Raw genomic sequence first — 22,406 nt, 5'->3', positions numbered from 1 at the left:
TGCTCTTCTGACTAAGCCAGCCAGGCGCCCCCACAGTGACTATTTTAAATGACCGGTTGCCAATCAGAGTGCCAAGTTCTCCTTCATCCAAAGGAGCACTCTGTTCCTTCTCTTGACTCTGGATCGGCTTGTAGCTGCTGGGACCAATTGCGTATAGTAGCAGCAGTGACCCTATGTGATTTCTGAGGCTGTCATAAGATGCCACATCACTTCTGCCTCATTTGCTGGAACACTGTTAAAACCCTTGTTTGCTAGAACACTCTAAAGCACTCTGGAAGCTGGAACACTCAAGAAGTGCAACTATCCCGAGGTCACCAAGCTGCAAAAAGCCACACAAAGGGGCACAGATAGGCAGGTACCCTGGTCGGCAGTCCCAGTGGAACCCAGCCTTTGGGTTATCCCAGCCCAGGTGCCCAGGCATGTGAGTGGAGAGGTGTCCAGATGATTCCAGCCCTTAGCCATTCACACTTTCCAAAAGAGGCCCCCAGTCACTTTGGAGCAGAGAAAAGCTGTCCTTGCTGTGCCCTGTTTAGACTCCTGACCTTCAGAATCCAGGATCATAAGATGGTGGTTTTGTGTCACTGCTTTTGGTAGCAAGTGGATCAATGACAAGATCTTGGACAGCTACTAAGGAGAGAGCTGGGGTGGGGGATGGGGAGCCAGGAAGGCAAAGCACAGAGCGGGAGGGGAAGGCCAGCACAGAGAGGAAGGTGACACTCACTGGAGCTGGCCACTAACTCAGGCATTGACTCAAGACCCACCACAGGGTCTGGGGACTCACTGAAGAAAGGAACATAGTCTCCGAGGCAGAGAGAATGAAGCATTTTTAGGGTACCATGTCAGCCTGGAAGAGGAGAAGGAGGATTTCAGGCTTTGAGGGCTTCAAGGACCAGTGCTGCCTAAGAGACCCTGGTCCTGGCCTCGTCCCTTAGAGGGCCAGCTCTGACCCTCCTCTGGGTGAGACCAGGGGATACGCCCTCCTCAAATGTGGATCCTGCAGGCTATGGCCTGGAACACTCTACCTAATGTTCCCATGACCTTTTCTAGGGCAGGAGGGGCCCTCTTCTCTGTGCCCAGGTGGACCCACCTGAAGTGTGCAAACATGCCTGCATAGTGTCAAGAGGAGGCAGTTTGTGAAGCACACAGAGAGAACCCAAGCCTGCAGCCTGGAGCGCCCACTTGCATGCTTGGGGTGTGGGACAGAATAAGGCTGTTGGGAGAGACCAGCCGCCCAGCTGCCGAGCTCTGCTGCAGAACTCCCAAGAGAACCAGATTCCAAATTTGAACCTGGGCTTCCAGGTTATTATGAGCACATATTTTTCAAGAGGATAGAACAGGAGCACCTGGGTGGCTCAGTGGTTGAGCATCTGTCTTTGGTTCAGGTCATGATCCCAGGGTCCTGGGATCAAGTCCCGCATCAGGCTCCTCACAGGAAGCCTACTTCTCCCTCTGCCTGTGTCTCTGCCTCTTTGTGTCTCTCGTGAATAAATAAATAAAATTAAAAAAAAAGGATAGAACATATTTTACTTAACATTTTGTTAGCCTGACTTACAACTTTTAAATATTTGATCATATTTTACCTCAGGTCCCACAAAAGCTGGAGCTAATACTTTAAAAAAAAGAAAAACACAACTTTGGGGCACCTGGTGGGTCAGTCGATTAAGTGTCTGCCTTTGGCTCAAGTCATGATCCTCGGGGCTCCTGGGTGGCTCGGCGGTTTAGCGCCTGCCTTTGGCCCAGGGCATGATCCTGGAGTCCCGGGATCGAGTCCCACGTCGGGCTCCCTGCATGGAGCCTGCTTCTCCCTCTGCCTGTGTCTCTGCCTCTCTCTGTATCTCTCATGAATAAATAAATAAAATATTTTTTAAAAAGTCATGATCCTGGAATCTCAGGCTTGAGCCCCCCACATGGGGAATCCCCTCTCAACAGGGAGTCTGCTTGTCCCTCTGACCCTCTCCCCTCTCATGTTCTCTCTCACTCTCTTTCTCAAATAAATAAAATCTTTTAAAAAAATAAAGCTTTTTTACCATGGAAAATTTCACACCTACACAAAAAGATGGATTAATATAATCAACTCTTGTGTGCCTCCGATCCAGTTTCAAAACTCACCTCATGGCTAGTCTAATTTCTTCTATACTTACCCCAGCCCGATTCGGCCCTCTCAGGTTGTTTTGCAGCAAGTTAGGGCAGCACCAGATGAACAAGTTGAGGGCATGATGGTGGGAGATCCCAGAGTCTCCTCTTCTCATCAAAACGGCAGATCTAGGGCAGCCTCAGTGGCTCAATGGTTTGGTCCCACCTTCAGCCCAGGGCATGATCCTGGGGACCTGGGATCGAGTCCCACGTCGGGCTCCCTCCGTGGAGTCTGCTTCTCCCTCTGCCTGTGTCTCTGCGTCTCTCTCTGTGTGTCTTTCATGAATAAATAAAATCTATAAAAAATGTTTAAAAAAATGGCAGATCTGAACTTGGGCAAACCCATCAAAGCCTCGAAAGACATGGATGGCGAGCCCTCTTAGGGCTGCTCTGAAAGCACAATGCTGCTTGGGGTCCTGCTCCTGCTCCCTACCTGCTATGGCACTTCAGGAAATTTGCTTAACCCTTTGGTGCCTCAGTTTCCACACCAACAAAATGGTGACGTTTGTCATGTCATAGGACATATGGCTTATAGTATATAAGCTGAGAACTCATTGTCAGCATGCGGTAAATGTTAGCTATTTTTGACGTTATGCCATGTGCCCTGTTTGGTGCAGAAGATGGATAGGTCTTGGAAAATGAGGAGAGTTTTCCTGAATTTAATCGAGACACATCTCCAGGAAACTAGTCTTTCCAGGGGAGTAAATTCTATGCAGCTCCCGATCTGGGAAACAGTTTTTTTTCTTCTCTCCTCTGGGGGTTAAGAATATCTAGTCCTCAGAGGAACGCTGAGTGGAGTTTCCATCTATTTCATTTTTAATAATAGTGAGTAGTGAAGAGTCTTAAAATCAAGGTGACACTAAAATATTAGCAACAATATAATGGATGACGAGAATGAAGGAATTCCTTGTTAGACATTCTAGAGGGACACCTGGGTGGCTCAGTGGATTAAGTATCTGCCTTTGGCTCAGGTCATGATCCCAGGGTTCTGGGATGGAGCCCCATGTTGGGATCCCTGCTCACTGGGGAGTCGGCTTCTCCCTCTGCCTCTCCCTCTGTGTGCTCTCTCCCTCTCTCTTTTTCTCTCTCTCTCTCTCCCTCAAATAAATAAATCTTAAAAAAAAAAAAAACATTCTAGGGAATTCATCTTGCTCTGGAGGAGGAGAGGAAGATGACCAGCCTCAGACCTTGGTTAGGTATGGTACTAAAAGAATATAAATAAAATTTAAAGATAACCAATCTAAGGGATTGGGTGGCTCAGTTAAACATCCAACTCTTGATCTCAGCTCAGGTCTTAATCTCAGGGTTGTGAGTTCAAAAGCCCCACATCGAGCTCCTGGCTCAGTGGGAAGTCTGATTCTCCCTCTCCCTCTGCCCCCCCACCCCCGCCACCTCATGCTCTCTCTCCCTATATCTCAAATAAATAAATAAAATATTTTTTGAAAAAGATTTATTTATTTGAGGGATCCCTGGGTGGCGCAGCGGTTTGGCGCCTGCCTTTGGCCCAGGGCGCGATCCTGGAGACCCGGGATCGAATCCCACATCGGGCTCCCAGTGCATGGAGCCTGCTTCTCCCTCTGCCTGTGTTTCTGCCTCTCTCTCTCTATCATAAATAAATAAAAATTAAAAAAATTAAAAAAAAAACACAAAAACAAATCCTGCCGTATAGTTTCAACAGACATTCCTAAAACACAAAGATGGGATGTGAAGGGATGAGGGTAAGGAAGGAGAATGTAGCAGCAGTAATATTAGGCAAATAGAATTTAAGGCAAAAATACTAATAAGGATAAAGAGATTTTATTTAATGATAACAGAAATAGTCCATCAAGAATACACAGCAGTCAGAACCTGTCTGCACCGAACAGCATATCTTCAAAGCAGGACAACCGTACAACTGCAGTGAAAGGCATTGGCAGATCTCTCCGTCCCTCCGAGAGAGGACCGCTAAGGAGGGCCGAGAAGGTTCCAATCATTCAAATCAGTCTTGACCACCGGATTCTTGCTTTTCAAGGATTTGTGTAACATTAGCAGACACGATCATCAAACAGGACCACCCACTTTGCCATGACGAGGTTCTCAACACATTCCAGAGAATCCATAGAACATAGGCTACGTTTTCTGGCTACAGAAACAGTAAAAAATAATGATAAAACCAAAACCTGGAGCTCTTGTAAATAACTAGAAGGAAAAAGGGTAAATCAGTGTGGATATTATGAAATGTTTAGAACCCAGTGAGAGTAAGGGAGCTACAAATCAAAATTCATGGGACAAAGGAAGTTTTATAGCCTTAAAATGTATTAGTTAAGGGATGCCTGGGTGGCTCAGTGGTTGAGGGGCTGCCTTTGGCTCAGGTCATGTTCCCAGGATCCTGAGCATTGGGCTCCCTGCAAGGAGCCTGCTTCTTCCTCTGCCTATGTCTCTGTCTCTGTGTGTCCCATGAATAAATAAATACAATCTCTTAAATATATACATATATTTAAAAGTGTGACTCAGTTGTCTGCCTTTAGCTCAGGGTCACGATCTTGGAGTCCCAGGATCAAGTCCCACATCAGGCTCCTTGCTTGGCAGAGAGCCTATTTCTCCCTCCCCCTCTGCCTGCTGCTCCTCCTGCTTGTGCGCTCTCTGTGTCAAATAAATAAATAAAATATTTTTTAAAAATTAATAAGAAGAGGGGTGCCTGGCTGGCTCAGTTGGTGGAGCATGTGACTTTTGATCTCAGGGTTGTGAGTCTGAGCACCATGTTGGGTGTAGGGATTACTTGAATAAATAAAATCTTTTTTTAAAAAAAAAATTTTTAAAGGGAAAAAGATTGAAAATTTATAAGCCAAAAAAATAAATAAAAATAAAATTTTAAAAAAAGAAAAAAAAAGACAATTTATAAGCCAAGCATGCAACTCAGTCAGAAAAGAAGTACGGAATTAACTCAAAGACAAGAGATAAAATTAAATTAATGAAAATAAAGGTAGAAATTAATGAAACAAATCAGACCTTCAATAAAAGCAGAAGGTTGATTCTCTTTTTTTTAAGATTTTATTGATTCATAGGGACACACACAGAGAGAGAGGCTGAGACACAGGCAAAGGGAGAAGCAGCCTCCATGCGGGGAGCCTGTCGTGGGACTCGATCCTGGGTCTCCAGGATCATGCCCTGGGCTGCAGGCGGCGCTAAACCGCTGTGCCACTGGGGCTGCCCCAGAAGGTTGATTCTTTGAAAAACTGAGTAAAAGGCACCAAGAGAGGAAGGCCCTGCAGTCCTGGCTGGGAGAAGCATAACCTTAGGGTTGAGGGCGCCATGGACAAAGGTGATGCTAAAATGCTTGGACATTGTCCAGTAGGCCAGGGAGAGCCATGGACGGGTCTTGAAGTGGGAAAGGGAAGTGGTGTGATCAGTCTGGGCAGTTGATGTGTGAGATCCTGGGCTGAGACCAGTTGCAGCCTGGGGAGGTGTAGGAATTGGGGGCTGAGGGTTCCTCACCCAGTAGCCCTGTTACTGCTTAGCTGTGTGACCCTGAACAAGACACTGAGCTTCTCTGTGCCACAGGGTCCTCCCACTTTAAGTGATCTATAGGATCCTACAAATCCTCCCAGCCTGGGGCCAGCAGCCACTCCCTCCTGTTCCTCGCTAACAGAACCCCATTTTAGAAGGAGCCTGCGGATACACCCAGCCCTGGGGTGAACCTTGGCTGACCTAACAGCCAGATGCCTGCCCAGCCCGGAGGGCCTTGGGAGTGGGGCCCCTGGGCCAGGGTGAGAGTCCCTGAGAGGGGAAAGGCTCCAAGGAGGGAACCACTTGGGCTGCCCCCTTGCCATAAGGAGAGATACCCAGACACGTAGAGGGTGCCAGAGAGAGTTAGGCAGCCCCGGGTGACACCCCTGAACCGTGACCCCGCCACAAGATCACCGACCTCCAGCTCTAAATCCCAGTAAATATTAATGTTCTGGTGGTTTAGTGCCCGTTGGCTACAAGGCAGTGGAGTGCTGAAGAACACAGGTGCCGGGGCCCAGTCCTGCTGGTTTTTACCTGTGTCTCCTCGGGCAAGTGCCTCAACCTCTCTGTCCCTGTTTCCTGTCTGCAAATGTCAATAAATAATACTATCTCCTTCTCAGGGTTTTATGCAGATTCAAGAAGGAAATGCATGTGAACAGTCTGGCCCAGCGCTGGCACAGGCTCAGTGCTATGGGAGTCTTTGTTGCGGTCTGTGGGTCAACGTGCTCTATAGCCTGTGTGTGTCCTGTGCGTGCACACACACACACTTGCCACCTGCTCCTTCACACCTTACCCATCCAGGCTTCTTCTCAGAACTCCCCATTTAACCTTCAGTGCCAGACTTCAGGTGAGGACAGGGAAAGGTGGACTTACTGCTGGCAGCAGAGGCCCTTTGAAAATGAGACCAACAGCCTTCCGACAGGTAGTATGCACGTCATGTGGGCACAAGGTTGATCTGAGAAAAGAATAAAGAACAGGAGTGGACAGACCCCAGGCATTTAATTGTTACATACTCTCAGAAAAGATGGTTTAACGGGAAAGAAGTACTTTAAAGACAGTTCTGAGATTTGAGTTTAACCTGGAGACTTGCAACTTTTTGTTTTCAGGAAATGTTAACCTTTCTAGCACATTCATCTGATTCCCTTAAGTCCTCAGTGAGATGGGAAGTGAGGTTAGTACATCAAGCAGGTGACCCAAGAACAGGTGTGGCTTGCCCAAGGTGATGTGTAGTTTTTATTTTATTTTATTTTATTTTATTTTATTTTATTTTATTTTATTTATTTTATTTTATTTTATTTTTTGTTTTATTTATTTTAAAGATTTTATTCTAGGTAATCTCTACATCCAATGTGGGGCTTGAACTCACAACTCTGAGATTAAGAGTTGCACACTCTACTGACTGAGACAGCCAGGAGCCCCTGAAGTATAGTTTTAAAAAGGACAAGTAATCTTAAAAAAAAAAAAAAAGGTAGCCAGGTGACTCCGCAGTTTAGCGCCGCCTTCAGCCCAGGTTGTGATCCTGGAGACCCGGGATTGAGTTCTAGTCAGGCTCCCTGTGTGGAGCCTGCTGCTCCCTCTGCCTGTGTCTCTGCCTCTATCTCTCATGTTCCGTGTCTCCCATGAAAAAATAAATAAAATCTTAAAAAATAAATACATAAAAAGGACAAGTGCTCAGGATGCTTGGGTGGCTCAGCTGTTGGGCATTTGCCTTTGGCTCAGGGCATGATCCCAATCTGGGGATCCAGTCCTGTATTGGGCTCCCTGCAAGGAGCCTGCTTCTCCGTCTATGTCTCTGCCTCTCTATGTCTCCCATGAATAAATAAATAAAATGAAATAAATAAGAAAGAGAAAGAAGAAAGAAAGAAAGAAAAAGAAAGAAAGAAAGAAAGAAAGAAAGAAAGAAAGAAAGAAAGAAAGAAGAACGGAGAAAGAAAGAAAGGAGAAAGAAAGAAAAGGAAGAAAAAGAAAGAAAGAAAGAAAGAAAGAAGAAAGAAAGAAAGAAGAAAGAAAGAAAGAAAGAAAGAAAGAAAGAAAGAAAGAAAGAAAGAAAGAGACAAGTGCTCAACCATGTCAAATGCTGCTAGAGAATTATGTTAAATGAGGACATTGGCATGACCACAAAATTTGGCAATATAGAGGGAATGTATGACCTTAATGCTAGGAGTTTCAGTGCATTGGTTTGGGCAGAAGCCTAGATGGAGAGAGTTGAAGAGTAAATATTGACTTCTGGATGAAAATATTAGATGGACCACAATGAAAACCCAAGATAATCACTAACTTCAGAGAACACAGAAAGTTGTTCAAGGATGAAAAGATTATCAGAATATACCATACGACTTAGCTTAGAGAGTATATTTGAAGTCTGACTCATAATACTGATCTAACCATCATGACATCATTATATCCAGAAAATGGTGGGTGAGAGAGCATGTGGCCAGGGGTGGGGTGGAGAGGGACTGGTAAAAGAGCTAAGTCCTCCCTTTTAAAATGACATGTGGCTCAGCGGTTGGGCGTCTGCCTTTGGCTCAGAGCATGATCCTGCAGTCCCAGGATTGAGTCCTGCACTGGGCTCCCTGCATGGAGCCTGCTTCTCCCTCTGCCTATGTCTCTGACCCTCTCTCTCTCTCTCTCTCTTTCTCTCTCTCTCATGAATAAACAAAATCTTAAAAAAAAACCCAAAGGGATCCCTGGGTGGCGCAGCGGTTTGGCGCCTGCCTTTGGCCCAGGGCGCAATCCTGGAGACCCGGGATCGAATCCCACGTCAGGCTCCCGGTACATGGAGCCTGCTTCTCCCTCTGCCTGTGTCTCTGCCTCTCTATCTCTCTCTCTCTGTGTGACTATCATAAATAAATAAAAAAAAAAAAACAAAATAAAATGACATGACATGTGAATAAAGATCCATGAGCTCAAGTGTAGGAGATGTAAGGATAGAGAGGGTGTGAAAAAGTAGATTTGAAAATATGAAGGGAGTATAGGAATGTGGGGTGTCCAAAAGGTCCATGTGACATGTGAGGTGATACATTTGAAATGACAGCACTGTAACAAGACTTTTTCTAGCCCATGCATGTTCCAAGAAGGTGGGTACTGGAAGAAGCAGGCCCCCTGGCATCTCAATGGCAGTGGTATTTGGGGTCTTCAAGGGGCCTGGTGTGGGAGGCACCTCTTAGACTGATGATCCTGGTAGACACAGCTAGTTGGTACACGGGTGTCCTGGCCTGTCCCAGGCCCTGACCCCTTCAGTTAGTATAGCCCCATTCATTTTCAGATGATAACTTGGACCTGAAGTGCAGAGAGGGTAAGGTGCCAGGCCAAAGCCACACAGCTGGCCTAAACGAGGCATGTGGCCTCTACCATAACCAAGAGTTTCAAGGGAGCAATAATTTGGGCCCAGCTTCTCTCTAAGCCCCATAACTGGAATGAAAATGTCCCTCCTGGGTTAGCCCAGGAAGCTGTTCTCTCTGGAAGACTCTCTTCAGCTCTTAATAAGAATAATGGCATCAATAACACAACACTGTTATTACTTAGCTTTATGATGGTGCAGGAACTTTCCTAAAGCTCTTATATATTCCATTATTTCAGTCTTCACAACCCTACAAGGTGGCTACTAGTTAGTAAATTCCTGACATTACACTGGGAGAGGATGAGGCACAGAGAGGTCAGGTAACCTGCCTGAGTCATGAAGTTTTGAGCAACAGAGGCCAGATCTGACAGGCCATCAGGCTCCAGGATCCTCACAGTCTGTAGGGGATGTTCCTGAAAAGCCTGGCATCAGATCTTGAGCGTGGGAGGTCCCTCCCTGGGACGCCAGACCCCTTACAGCACTTGGTGGGGAGAAGGCAGCCAGAACTTTCCTGTAGCACCCCGAAGAGGAGGCAAAGAGCCCCGGGCTGGGAGAGCTGGGGGCGGAACAGATCCTGAGAGGAGGAGGATGGCCAGCCTGGCTCCAAGGACCAGCAGGGCACTCCGGCAGCCCAGGAAATGGAGACTGTACCTTTATCCCACCAGCCTGGGGGCATGAACCAAAGTTTGTTTTCTCAGGCAAGGCTCAATGGGCAGTGGCTCCTCCAGTCCCCCAACACCAAAGCTCCTGTGCCTCTACTTCCACCCTAGGCCTGAAATGGCACCTGCCCGGGGCCGCATAAACTGGGGTCTTTGTAGGGCTGGGAATTGCAGCAGGTGGCTTTCCCCCCACCTTTGAACCTTACTGGGTCTTAATCCTGCTCTGTGTGTGTGTGTGTGTATGTGTGTGTGTGTGTGTGTGAGGGGGTGTCCTCAGCTTCCCCCAGAAGCCTGCCCACTCCCCAGAATCCATGTTGGTCTCTTGCTCCATGACTGCAGTTGCTCTGTCTGATGTTAGGCTGCAGACAGCCATTTCCTTTGCTAATGCAGTGGGGACAAAGCCCCCTGGGTGTGTGCTGTCCTTGGTCACTTATCCTCTCCTGAGGCTAAGCCTCCTGATGGGGTTTTGCACACCTGACCCTGTTCCATCCTTTCTGGGCCGGGGCCGACCATGCTCCTTGCACACTAGCCCCTCAGGCCTCCTCCACCTCCTCAGGGGGTTGTGTCTGCGGCCGGTCCCACTGACCCCAAGCCTCTTCTGGGCAGCCAGAAAGGTCGGGGATGGTCTCCACAAGACCCCCTGCTCCCATCCGTCTGTCTCCCCAGATCCAGAGAGCCACAGTCAAGGTCACAGGAGCTCCTGTCACACCGCAGCCACACGCCTGCCAGTGACAGCACGGAGGCCCGCAGCCCTCCCCACCAGGCCCCCCCACAGACAGGTCCACGTGCATCCCCAGATGCCTGAATCACTGCTGACGCCTGGGGACCTGGCGGTCATGGGCTCCTGGGGAGTCGCTGGGGAGGGGGGATGGCGACCACGTCGTCTCCAAGGGAATACCTGCGGACATAAATAGGCAGCCAGCGAGGGCAGCGCAGCACAGTCGGCACAGCAGCCTCGCACACTGTGCCCACCTGCACCAGGATGCCGGACACCATGCTGCTACCCGCCTGCTTCCTGGGCCTGCTGGCCTTCACCTCCGCCTGCTACTTCCAGAACTGTCCTAGGGGTGGCAAGAGGGCCATGTCTGACCTGGAGCTGAGACAGGTACGACCGTGGCCCATCTCAGGGCTGCCTGAGGGGACAGAGCTCCTGGGCTGGCACTACAGTGAGGGCCTGGGAAGGAGGGAAGTGGTGGGAGAGGCAGGCTTTAGGGGAAGAGCCCCGCAGAAAGGAGGCTTGGCATGGCTGGGCAGAGGGGGCCAGGCTGCCAGGCAGGCGAGGACGGGCTGCAGGACTTCCTGGGCACCATCCCCATCCAGGCAAGGGCTGCAGGCAAGACGGTGTTTCTCCAGGAACGGGGCTTGGGGCAGATCAGGACAACTGGACAGCAAGGCATCCTGTGTGAGGGAGGGAGGGCCTCGCAGCAGCGACTGCCTCTGTCCTAGCCAGTATGGAGGCCTTCCCCCTCTACTAGCCACAGGCCCCCTGGGGGCCCCACACAGAAGCTGGCCATTGCTCTGAGCTTGTGGTAGTGAGGGTGCCACCTCCTGCCAGGAAGTTCTGCTGGGAACCTAGTTCAATTCTCCTGCGCTGCATGTCCAGTCAATTCCCTTTTATTCCATTTTCAGCAGAGCCAAAGGAAATCCAATGACCAGGCTCAGTCAGGCCCAGGCCACAGGTGGCTTCATTTTGAGCTATGGAACAAACTAGAGTGGGTCCGAGGGCCGCCCCCACAGACTACCCTTCCCTCTGCTTGGCACCTTTGGAAGCCTGAGTCAGTGAGGTGCCCCATGCCTGTACCTGGGGGCTTGGGCTGATGCCACCCACAGTTAGGGCACTGCGGCCGGGAGCTGAGGTCTGGACCCACAGAGGCCCAGCAGCTTGGGATGCTGGACAGGAAACCGGAGGAAGGACCCTCTGCTGGGGCCGTGGGTGCTAGAGACTGAGTTTGAGTGATGGGGGCAGGGGAAGGAGGCCTGCCTTGGGGCAAGGGTGGCAGCTGGGTGCCGGTGCACCCCACTGATGGCCCCAGAGCGGAGAGAAAGGGCTGGGGCCCACCGAGGGAGCCTCGCTCAACGAAAGGGGAGCATGCTGAGGCCTGTCCTCAGTCACCCGAAATCCCGGGGACTGGGGCGGCCTGCGCCCCGGCCTCGCGGGGCCCGCGCTCACCCCGCTCCCGCCCTCCCGCCAGTGCCTCCCCTGCGGCCCCGGGGGCCAAGGGCGCTGCTTCGGGCCCAGCATCTGCTGCGGCGACGAGCTGGGCTGCTTCGTGGGCACGGCCGAGGCGCTGCGCTGCCAGGAGGAGAACTACCTGCCGTCGCCCTGCCAGTCGGGCCGCACGCCGTGCGGGAGCGGGGGTCGCTGCGCCGCCGCCGGCATCTGCTGCAACGACGGTGGGTGGCCCGGGGTCAGGGCGGGGGCGGGGGCGAGGGGGTGGCGGGCGCGGCGGCCCCCGGGTGCGGGGGGGGGCGACCTGGGTCCCGCCCGCGCCGCGCTCAGCCCGTGGCCCCCGCAGAGAGCTGCGTGACCGAGCCCGAGTGCCGGGAGGGAGCCGGCTTGCACCGCCGCGCCCGCGCCAGCGACCGGAGCAACGCGACCCAGCTGGACGGGCCGACCGGAGCCTTGCTGCTGCGGCTGGTGCAGCTGGCGGGGGCGCCCGAGCCCGCCGAGCCCGCGCCGCCCGGCGTCTACTGAGCCGCCCGCCCGGCCCCGCCCCGCCCATCCCCAGCCTGCAAAAATAAACCTTTTAAAATGCACCCGCGAGTGTCTGTGTCGGTGTCCGGGGGTGGGGAGCGGGCGCGGACACCCCTCCCTCACCCGCCCCAGCCAGGCCGGGATCCGCGGGGGAAGTGATCTTGGCTGGGCACAGTCCTTAGGGGGAACCGGGCCCCAGCGACCGGGGGGATGGCGGAGGGGCAGGGGGCTGGGTGGGGAACGCTCCGGCAGGGGGGCAGAAGGGAAGGCCAGGAGAGGGAAAGACGGTGGACAAGATTCCAAAAGAACACAGAGAAAGCCCAATGATGGAGAGAGAGATGTTCAGAGCGTCAGAGGAAGAGTGAGAAAGGCCAAAGGGGAGCCACGGGGTGACCAGGTTCCGGTCCCCATCTACCTCCCAAGAGACTGAGGCACAGCTTCAGGAATCCACCAACTCCCCGGATTTCTAGTCTTCTAGTTCATCCAGGGCTGTGCTCTGTGCGTGTATGTGTGTGTGTTCAGGGGTGAGCAGGGGGCAGCAAATCACCTCAGACCCAGCAGAGAGAGGGCAGGTAGTGTCTGTCCAGGAAGAAGGTAAGGGAGCCCCCTTCAGCCAGAGTGGGAGGCAGAGCCCACTGACACCCTAGCTACATGCCCCCCCTTCCATGCAGCCACACGAATCACACACTAACCTAGACACGGACTAAATAATCATTAGCCACATGCCTGGTGATTCTTGACCAGTTACAGGTCAAGAAGACCCTGATACACATTCAGGACCACAGACCCTCAGAGAAACACGGCGGACTTGATCTTGGACAGGCACAAACACACACACACACACATGCACACACACACACAAACGCACACACCGAGCACACTCACATTAGGACCTTCTACCCTTTGACACATGCAGCTTTAGGGCAGATGTTCACTGGCATTTAACCGATGAGTTAAATTCTGTGTCCTTCTGTCCTTCTCTGTCCACTCTATTCCTTTATCCTCTTTGCTCTTCACTTGGCTGTCTTCCCCCATCCCTCAGCTCCTGGGCTCTCTTTTGGTTCCCTCCTTGTCCCATTACATCCCCCTGCCCTCTCACCTCCCTCCCTCTCTCTCTGCCTCCTCTGTTCTTTACATCCTGTCCTTGGGATTTCTTGGTGCAAGCCTTGGGGCAACAAGAGGCTGCATCTCCTCTGGAACCTTCCACTGATTTAGAGGCCAGGAGGAAGCGCAGGCAGAGAGCAGTCACTCTGAGCCCTGGCACCAACACCCAGCCTTAGGGTAGAGTGTCATGAGTCAGCCTCAGTCAGATCTGGCCAGGGTCCTGGTGCCAACCCAAGGTCAGGCTCTTTTCTGGTCCTAGAGCTCCAGTTTGCTGTCACCCCTGACCTCGCTCAGTGCTCAGCGGGATTAAGTGTCGAGGGAGGGCAGGAGCCGTGTGGGCTTCTATCCCTGCCATGGACTCCTGGTGTGGCCCATCTGGCACCTGTCCCCAGGTCTTGGTAGGACAGGGGCAGGACCAGACCTAATAGGATCTTAGTAACCCTCCAGGACGCAGGGAGATGGAAAGAGGCAGCTGGTTTAAGTAAAAATGGATCGTATACCCTAAATATAAAACCTGAAACTCTAAAGCATCTTGAAGAAATCATGTGAGAAATCATTTACAAACTTGAAAAATGCAAAGATTTCTTAGCTCTGACACCAAAAGGACGGTCCGTAAAAGAATAAATTTAATATATTTGGAATTCACCAAAATTAAGAACTTCTCTTTAAAAGAATGAAGAGGTAAGACACAGACTGGAAAGAAAGATTTACAACTCACGGAGCTTATCAGGGACTGACACACAGAATATATAAAGACCTCTCAAAACTCCATACTCAGAAAACAACTCAACATTTTAATTTTTAATTTTATTATAATTTTTAAGATTTTAAGTAATCTCTACACCCGACATGGGGCTTGAATTCACAACCTCGAGATCAAGAGTCATATGCTTTAGCAACTGAGCCTGCTGGGCATCCCAAATCTTTTGTCCATTTAAAAAGTTGGATTGAGGGATCCCTGGGTGGCACAGCTGTTTAGCGCCTGCCTTTGGCCCAGGGCGTGATCCTGGAGACCCGGGATCGAGTCCCACGTCGGGCTCCCTGCATGGAGCCGGCTTCTCCCTCTGCCTGTGTCTCTGCCTCTCTCTTTCTCTCTGTGTGACTATCATAAAAAATATATATATATATAAAATAAAATAAAATAAAATAAAATAAAATAAAATAAAATAAAATAAAATAAAATAAAATAATAAAATAAAAAGTTGGATTGGGGATGCCAGGGTGGCTCAGTGGTTGGTTGAGAGTCTTCTTTCAGCTCTGGGCATATGTAATCCTGGAGTTACAGGATGGGATCAAGTCCCACATCAGGCTCCCTGCAGGGAGCCTGCTTCTCCCTCTGCCTGTGTCTCTGCCTCTCTCTCTCTGTGTCTCTCATGAATAAATAAATACAATCTTAAAAAAAGAAAGTTGGATTGTTGGGGCACTTGGCTGGCTCAGTAGGTAGAGCATGTGATTATTGATCTCGTGGTTGTGAGTTTGAGCCCCACCCATGTTGGATGTAGAGAGAGATTAAATTAAATAAATGGGCAAAAGATGTAAAAAGATACATCACCTAATAAGATCTGTAGATGGCAAATAAAGACATGTCAAGATGTTGAACATCATTAGTTGTTAAGGAAATGCAAGTTAAAATCACAATGAGAAATTCATTACAAAGACTTTTAAAAATGCTGACAATATCAGGTGCTGACAAGGATAGGGAGTAATTGGGACTCTCATATATTGCTGGTGAGGATGGAAATTCATTCAACCACTCTGGAAAAATGTTCAATAGTTTCTCATAAAGTTATGCTTTTCCTTACCATTCAACCCAACAAATCCCAGTACTCATCCAAGTGAAATAACTACCTATATTCACACAATAACTTTTACGTAAGTGGCTGTATTGGTAATCACCGAAACTGTGTAAGTTTTAAACAGAGTAGAATTTGAACATTGATCCATTCTGAGTTGTGTTGGTGCAAGTTAGGGTTGCAGCAGATCATTTTTTGCATCTGGATATCCATTTGTTCCATCACTGCTTGTTGAAAGGACTACTTTTTTTCCCTTTGAATTATCTTTTTTTTTAATATTTATTTATTTATTAATGAAAGAGACAGAGGCAGAGACACAGGCAGAGAGAGAAGCAGGCTCCTCGCAGGGAGCCTGATGTGGGACTCGATCCCAGAACTCCAGGATCATGCCCTGGGCCGAAGGCCGATGTTCAACTACTGAGCCACCCAGGCATCCCCCCTTTGAATTATCATAATAACTTCCTCAAAATCATTTGATCATATACATGAAGATCTATTTCTGGATTCCTTTGTCCATTCTATTGGTCTGTAGCGCTATCCTTTATCCACTACCATCTTGTCTTCAATATGGTAGCTTTATGGTAAGTCTGGAAATCAGGTAGCGTGACTCTTCCAACTTTGTTCTCTTCCAGAATTGGTTTGGCTATTTTAGTTCCACTGTCATATAAATTTTGGAATCAACTTAATGATTTCTACAGCCCCTCCCCCCAGCAAACAAGCAAACGAACAAACAAACGTTTCTGGGAGTTTGATTGGAATTCATAGCAACAGAATTATAGCCACATTTTCCAGCTTTCTTTGCAGTGAGGTGTGTCTGTATGACAATGCTTTTGTTAATAAAGTGTGAGCAAAAGGGATAGTGAACTTGAGGTCTTAAGACAGTGGGTGTATCTCCTCCATGCTCTTTCCTTTCCCACCTGTGGAGTCTGCAGCATCCTCACCTCAAGCATCAGACAATGACAAGGACTAGAAGGTGCCAGAACTATGACAGAAGAAATCTGGATCCTTAAGTAACAGGATGGGACAAAGCCAGGAATGCTCATCTCAGGCTGATAGGAGACAGAGAAACATCTACCTTCTAGAAGCCCCTGAAGCCTCCTTACTATTTCGGTGGGGGTTTTTTGTTTTGTTTTGTTTTAAGATTTTATTTACTTATTCATGAGAGACACAGAGAGAGAGAGACAGAGACATAGGCAGAGGGAGAAGCAGGGTCCATGCAGGGAGCCCGATCCTGGGACCGTGGGATTTGGACCTGGGCCAAAGGCAGGCTGAGCCACCAGGCGTCCCATTATTTCACTGTTTTTATTACAGCAGCCTCACCTTACCTTAAGCCCTGAATTCTGCAACAACTGAAAAATGACACAAAAGAAGCTGACATATGGAGATTACAATACTAATTTTTTTTTAGATTTTATTTATTAATTCATGAGAGACACACAGAGAGAGGCAGAGACATAGGCAGAGGGAGAAGCAGACTCCCTACGGGGGGAGCCTGTTGTGGAGCTTGATCTCAGGACCCCTGGATCATGACCTGAACTGAAGGCAGGTGCTCAACAGCTAAGACACCCAGGTGCCCCCCCCCACTTTTAAAGATTTTATTTCACAATACTACTTCTATTATTGGTAGAGCTGATGTCAGAGAATGTGATTTCTGCTGCTGGCAAGTGGGCTCCATAAGGATGAATAACAGGTTGGAGATGTTTACTGTCCTAGGCACAGGGAGCTGGACCCTCTTACCAAGGCTTTACTGCTCCTTTGCTTTTCTACACACTTGCTCTGTTGCCAGCACCTGCTTCCTGGGCTAGCAGCCTGATCCCAAGTGAGGCCGGAGAGGAAGGGGTGGACTGTATGCATCATTCCTTCTCCGCAAGCCTACTTCAGCTACTTTCTCCCCTGGGAGGAGTGTTACCTCAGGGATGCAAAAAGGAAATGTTAGTAATGGGAAAGAAATATCCCTGAACTCTGCCCCATGGAAAATCATGATGCTGGAAAACTTTTGGTATATTTTCATACCACTCCAGATTTAAAGACTAAACTGCACTAAACTTAGGTATGGAAGAGAAGCCAGCTTGCTTAACCTATGCATAGGGACCCCTACAGAAAATTGAAATTACTGCCCTTAGGAATTGTACTGGAGGTCCTTGATAAGACTGTATGGGAGAAAAATCAATCATAGAAATACAAAAAAAAATCATAGAAATACATGTTCAATGATGAAGTTGCTGTTTATAATTTTCAGACTGGGGCGGCCCGACTGGCTCAGTCAGTGAAGCATGTGACTTTTAATCTCTGGGTCATGAGTTCAGCTTCACATTGGGCTTAGAGTTTACACTAAAAAAAGAAAAAAAAAGAAAAAAAAAAAGAAATAAAGTATAGCTTTCAGACTGGAACACCTTTGTCCTAAAGCTTCACACAGCTGTTGTTTTACAAGTTAGTATTATTTACATAATCTATATGTCCTAATTTACATTATTTTTGGCAAAGTAAATTTGGGGTATCTTTTCATATCAAAACATTTACCTTTGCCACAGTCTTTCTGGTTTTTAGCTTTTGTTATGAGAAATTTCAAATATATGAAAAAGTAGAGCCAAAAGACAAAAATCCCTCAGATCTACCCCCCTTACCTTAAACAATTATCAATCATGTGGCTGCCTGTGTCACTTCTACCCCACCTTCTCCTCCCACCCCCAAATTATCTTGATGTCAAGCCCAGCTGTCATACCATTTCATCTGTAAAAGTTCCAGTGTGCATCTCAAAAGATTTCTTTTTAAAAACATGACCACACATAGCATTATTTACAACAGCCAGATTATGGAAGCAACCTAAATGTCCATCTATTGATAGATGGATAAAGAAGATGTGGTATATATACACAATGGAATATTATTCAGCCATAAGAAAGAATGAAATCTTGCCATTTGCAACAACTAGGATGGAGCTAGAAAGTATAATGCTAAGTGAAATAAATCAGAGAAAGACAAATACCATATGATTTCACTCATATGTGGAATTTTAAGAAACAAAACAAATAAGCAAAGGAGACCAAAAAAAAGAGACAAACCAAGAAACAGACTCTTAACCATAAAGAACAAAGGGGTGGTCACCAGAGGGGAGGTGAGTGGGGGAATGGATGAAACAGGTGATCTGGATGAGGGAGTGCACTTGTGATAAGCACTGGGTATTGTATGGAAGTGTTGAATCACTGTATTGTACACCAAAACTAATATGTTAACATACAGTTAACTGTATGTTAACTATACTGGAATTAAAATAAGAATAATTAATTTTGATACTATATTAATAATCATATATGATAATATAATAATATATTAATTAAATTTTAAATACTACAACAAAAACCATGACCACAGACTGTTATCACACACACGCAAGCTGCAAAACAAAATTCAACAATATATTAATATCATGAAGTAGGGCACCTGGGTGGCTCAGTGGTTGAGCCTTTGGCTCAGGTTGTGATCCTGGGGTCTTGGGATTGAGTCCCACATCAGGCTCCTTGCAGGGAGCCTGTTTCTCTCTCAGGGGAGAGAAAGAGGTCTCAGAGGGGAGATCTCAGACTTCCTGCTAAGGCGGTGAGTGAACATTCCAACTTGGAAAACACAAATCCGTCACCCGATGTCTGTAAGTGAGGAGCACAGTCACCCCTCGCTCTAGCCCTCCCAGCTGTGTGGTTCCTGAAGGACACAGAACTCTGCAACTATCCTCAAATATCCAATTGTGGGCCACCTGGGTGGCTCAGTGGTTGAGCATCTGCCTTTGGCTCAGGTTGTGATCCCGGGGTCCTGGAATCCAGTTCTGCAACCGGCTCCCCACAGGAAGCCTATGTCTCTGCCTCTCTCTCTGTGTCTCTTATGAATAAATAATAAAATATTTTTAAAAATCCATTTATGTGCATCACATCCTTCACCATAGTTGGTTTGAACTTTGAGTCATCTTGTGTCCCTTTCAGTGACTAATTCCCCTGGATGTGGGGTGGAAAGAGGGCCTGCTCTCATGGCCTCAGCAAGAACCACAGTCTATCCAGGGGAATATTGTTCAGTCATGAAAAAGGGTGAGATCTTGCCATTTGTGACAACATGGATAGACCTGGAAGGTAGGTATTATGCCAAGTGAAATAAGCCAAACAGAAAAAGATAAACATCATATGGTTTCACTTATATGTGAAATCTAAAAACAAAAATCAATAAACTAAAAGCAAAAAAACCCCAAAAGAACAAAAAGAACCACGGACCAGGTTGCAATAGGCCACTGGAGTTTTCAAAAGCCTTATCTCAGGGACACTTGGCTGGCTGAGTCTGCGGAGCATGTGACTCTTGATCTCAGGGTCATGAATTCAAGCCCCACTTTGGGTGTAGCGATGACTTAATAAAAAATAAAATGATAAGCACTTAAAAAACCCCAAAAGCTTCATCTCTATTCTCTCCATTCATCTTAGCAGTAATGATACTTTTTTCATTTTTAAAACCTTTTATTCAAATATAATATACATATAAAAGTCAACAAATCACATGCATACTGAGTTGTTTTCTGAAAATAACCACTCCTGGGGATCCCTGGGTGGCGCAGCGGTTTGGCGCCTGCCTTTGGCCCGGGGCGCGATCCTGGAGACCCGGGATCGAATCCCACGTCGGGCTCCCGGTGCATGGAGCCTGCTTCTCTCTCTGCCTGTGTCTCTGCCTCTCTCTCTCTCTCTCTCTCTCTGTGACTATCATAAATAAATAAAAAAAAAATTAAAAAAAAAAAAAAAAAGAAAATAACCACTCCTGTTTCACCAGCTCGCAGACTAGGAAACAGAATATGACAAGCACTCTAGAACTGCCCTTGGGTCCCCTCCAGTCACCACTCCACCCAAGACTTCTAGCACCATAGCTTAGTTTTGCCTGTTTTTGTAATTTATATAAAGAAAACCTTAACAGTTCTCTTCAGTATGTTTTTTTTTCTCTCTATCCTGTGAGACCCACAGAGAGACCCACATACTGGGGCAGTGCTCTGTAGTTCTCCAGTTCGAGAGAAAACCATAAAAATTACATTTTTTTTCTCTCACTAACAGGGAGTGATCTGTTCCTGTTTTACTTAGAGTAGGAGTGTGGCCATGCACCTTCTGAAGTTGCTTGCCCAGTGGCATGGATAAGTGACAGCATGTTTTGGGGAACAGGAATTGAGCTCTCTTGATTCCCAATAGGGTTTTTGGTCCAGGAACAGATGACAAACGGTTGAGGATTCTGTTTGTAGGAAGCTTTTGCATCTTGTGGTCATTTCTGTGGTTGCGGGCTCTCCTGAACCCCTGTCCTGCAAGAGGCCCAGCACTGCCAAGTTCCTCTCCTGCACAGGCCAGAGCAGGCCAGCTGGGGGCACGGCAGCCTGGCCACCTTGTCTGAGCACCTGTGGCCTCCGGGGCTTTGGAGTCCAGCTCCGTGGAGCCTGAAGGCCCGTCAGCTGCCGAGGCCCGCACCCAGCCCTCAGGGGCGCTCACGCCTCCTTCCAAAGGCCGGGGAGTCACTCAGGCGCCGCTGGCCGCCTCCCGCTCCTCCGGTGCCGTCAGGCCCACCCCACCTTATCCTTTGGGTTTTTTGAACGTTCCTCCTGGGGCACTTGAGTGGCTCAGTCCGCTAAGCGGCTGCCTTGGGCTCTGGCCTTGATCCCAGGGTCTGGGGACGGAGCCCCACATCAGGCTCCCTGCTGAGCGGCTACGTCGGCTTCTCCCTTCCCCTCTGCTCCTCCCCGTTTGTATTCTCTTTCTTTCAAATAAATAAAATCTTAAAAAAAAAAAAATCTCTTCAGTCCACCTGCGGTGCGCTCCCAGCTCTGTTTGGAAGGGAGGTCACTCTCCTCGCAGCCCGCCCTGCTGCCCCCGCCCTCGCCGCCCCTGCGGGATTCCGGCGGCGGGAACGGCGCCCGGACCGGGGCTCTGAACCGCCGGGAGCCAGAGACGCAGGCGCCCAGGCACGACCGTCGGGGCCCCCCGACGCCCTCCCTCCCATTTCCGACACCAAGACGCCAGTCGAGTTGGAGGGGAAACTGCTTTATTGTAGTTCACTTCTTCTGAAAGGCGCTCAGCGCGGGGAGAAGGCGGCGTCGGGGTCGCAGGCGGGGTCGGCGCGGCAGCCGTCTGGGAGGAGAGACGCCGGATCAGGGTCCGCCCCGCGGGGTCCCGGCCCCGGCCCCGGCCCCGGCCCCGCCCTGACCCCGGGCGCCCCCTCCCGGGCCCTCCCCGGCCCCAGCTCACCCGGGCTGCAGCAGATGCCGGCGGCGGCGCAGCGACCCCCGCTCCCGCACGGCGTGCGGCCCGACTGGCAGGGCGACGGCAGGTAGTTCTCCTCCTGGCAGCGCAGCGCCTCGGCCGTGCCCACGAAGCAGCCCAGCTCGTCGCCGCAGCAGATGCTGGGCCCGAAGCAGCGCCCTTGGCCCCCGGGGCCGCAGGGGAGGCACTGGCGGGAGGGCGGGAGCGGGGTGAGCGCGGGCCCCGCGAGGCCGGGGGCGCGGGGCCCGTAGGGGCGGGGCTCACCTGGCGCACGTCGAGGTCCAGCGCGGCCCTCTTGCCGCCCAGGGGGCAGTTCTGGATGTAGCAGGCGGAGGTCAGCGCCAGGAGGCCGAGCAGGCAGCAGGCGAGGCCGGGGCCGGCCATGGTGCGGGCGCGCGGGGTCGCGGCGGGCGGCGGCGGCGGCGGCGGCGGCTCCCGGCCCGCCTTTTTATGGCCGGGGCCCGGGCGGGCGGGGCCTGCCTAAGAGGGCCGCCGCATGGCTGGTCACAGCGGGTCGCTGCGGGTCAGGCCCCGGGCGCCCGGCGCGCCCCCTCATTTGCAGGGGCCTGGCCGGGTCAGGTCCCGGCGTCGGCTGACGGCCTGGGGCCGGGGAAGCAGCTAGAGAGGCCGTGCGGGGGCGGGTGGCCGGGGCGCCTGCGGGGGGACAGGGAGCCCGGGGCCTGAGGCCCAACCGGGGACTCTGGAGCCCGACTCCCAGCATCTGGGGGAAGGGTTGCATGGCAGACACTTGGACCCCCAGGTCAGAAGAGGCTGGGCGGGCCTCCCCATCTGCCCTCTTGGCGAGTTTTGGGATGGGAGCATCCTGGTCTCTCTTGCTGGGGGGAGGGATGTCCTCTGCCCCAACCCAAATTTCCTGGAACCCACCCTCCGCCTTCACACCAATACCCACATTCCTACACCTGGAATTGATAT

At 50.0% G+C, this 22,406-nt stretch overlaps 2 protein-coding genes across 2 annotated transcripts; one reads left to right on the top strand and one right to left on the bottom strand.

The window, feature by feature from the left end:
* Nucleotides 1-10,600: 10,600 nt before the first annotated feature.
* Nucleotides 10,601-12,313, top strand: AVP (arginine vasopressin). The gene is made up of 3 exons (XM_055306584.1): nucleotides 10,601-10,723; nucleotides 11,811-12,012; nucleotides 12,135-12,313. Exons 1-3 carry the CDS (start codon nucleotides 10,601-10,603, stop codon nucleotides 12,311-12,313), a joined length of 504 nt encoding a protein of 167 aa, XP_055162559.1.
* Nucleotides 12,314-21,244: 8,931 nt separating this feature from the next.
* OXT (oxytocin/neurophysin I prepropeptide) lies at nucleotides 21,245-21,882 on the bottom strand. Its single transcript, XM_055305592.1, has 3 exons — nucleotides 21,738-21,882; nucleotides 21,459-21,660; nucleotides 21,245-21,341 (listed from the first exon to the last, which is right to left on the bottom strand). The coding sequence occupies exons 1-3, from the start codon at nucleotides 21,855-21,857 to the stop codon at nucleotides 21,286-21,288; spliced, it is 378 nt and encodes a 125-aa protein (XP_055161567.1). The 5' UTR covers nucleotides 21,858-21,882; the 3' UTR covers nucleotides 21,245-21,285.
* Between the last annotated feature and the right edge of the window lie 524 nt (nucleotides 21,883-22,406).

The sequence above is a fragment of the Nyctereutes procyonoides genome, unplaced genomic scaffold, assembly GCF_905146905.1.
Source record: "Nyctereutes procyonoides isolate TBG_1078 unplaced genomic scaffold, NYPRO_anot_genome, whole genome shotgun sequence".
NCBI lineage: Eukaryota > Metazoa > Chordata > Mammalia > Carnivora > Canidae > Nyctereutes > Nyctereutes procyonoides.
Note: the sequence above shows the minus strand (reverse complement) of the source record. Positions and strands in the feature narration are given on the sequence as shown.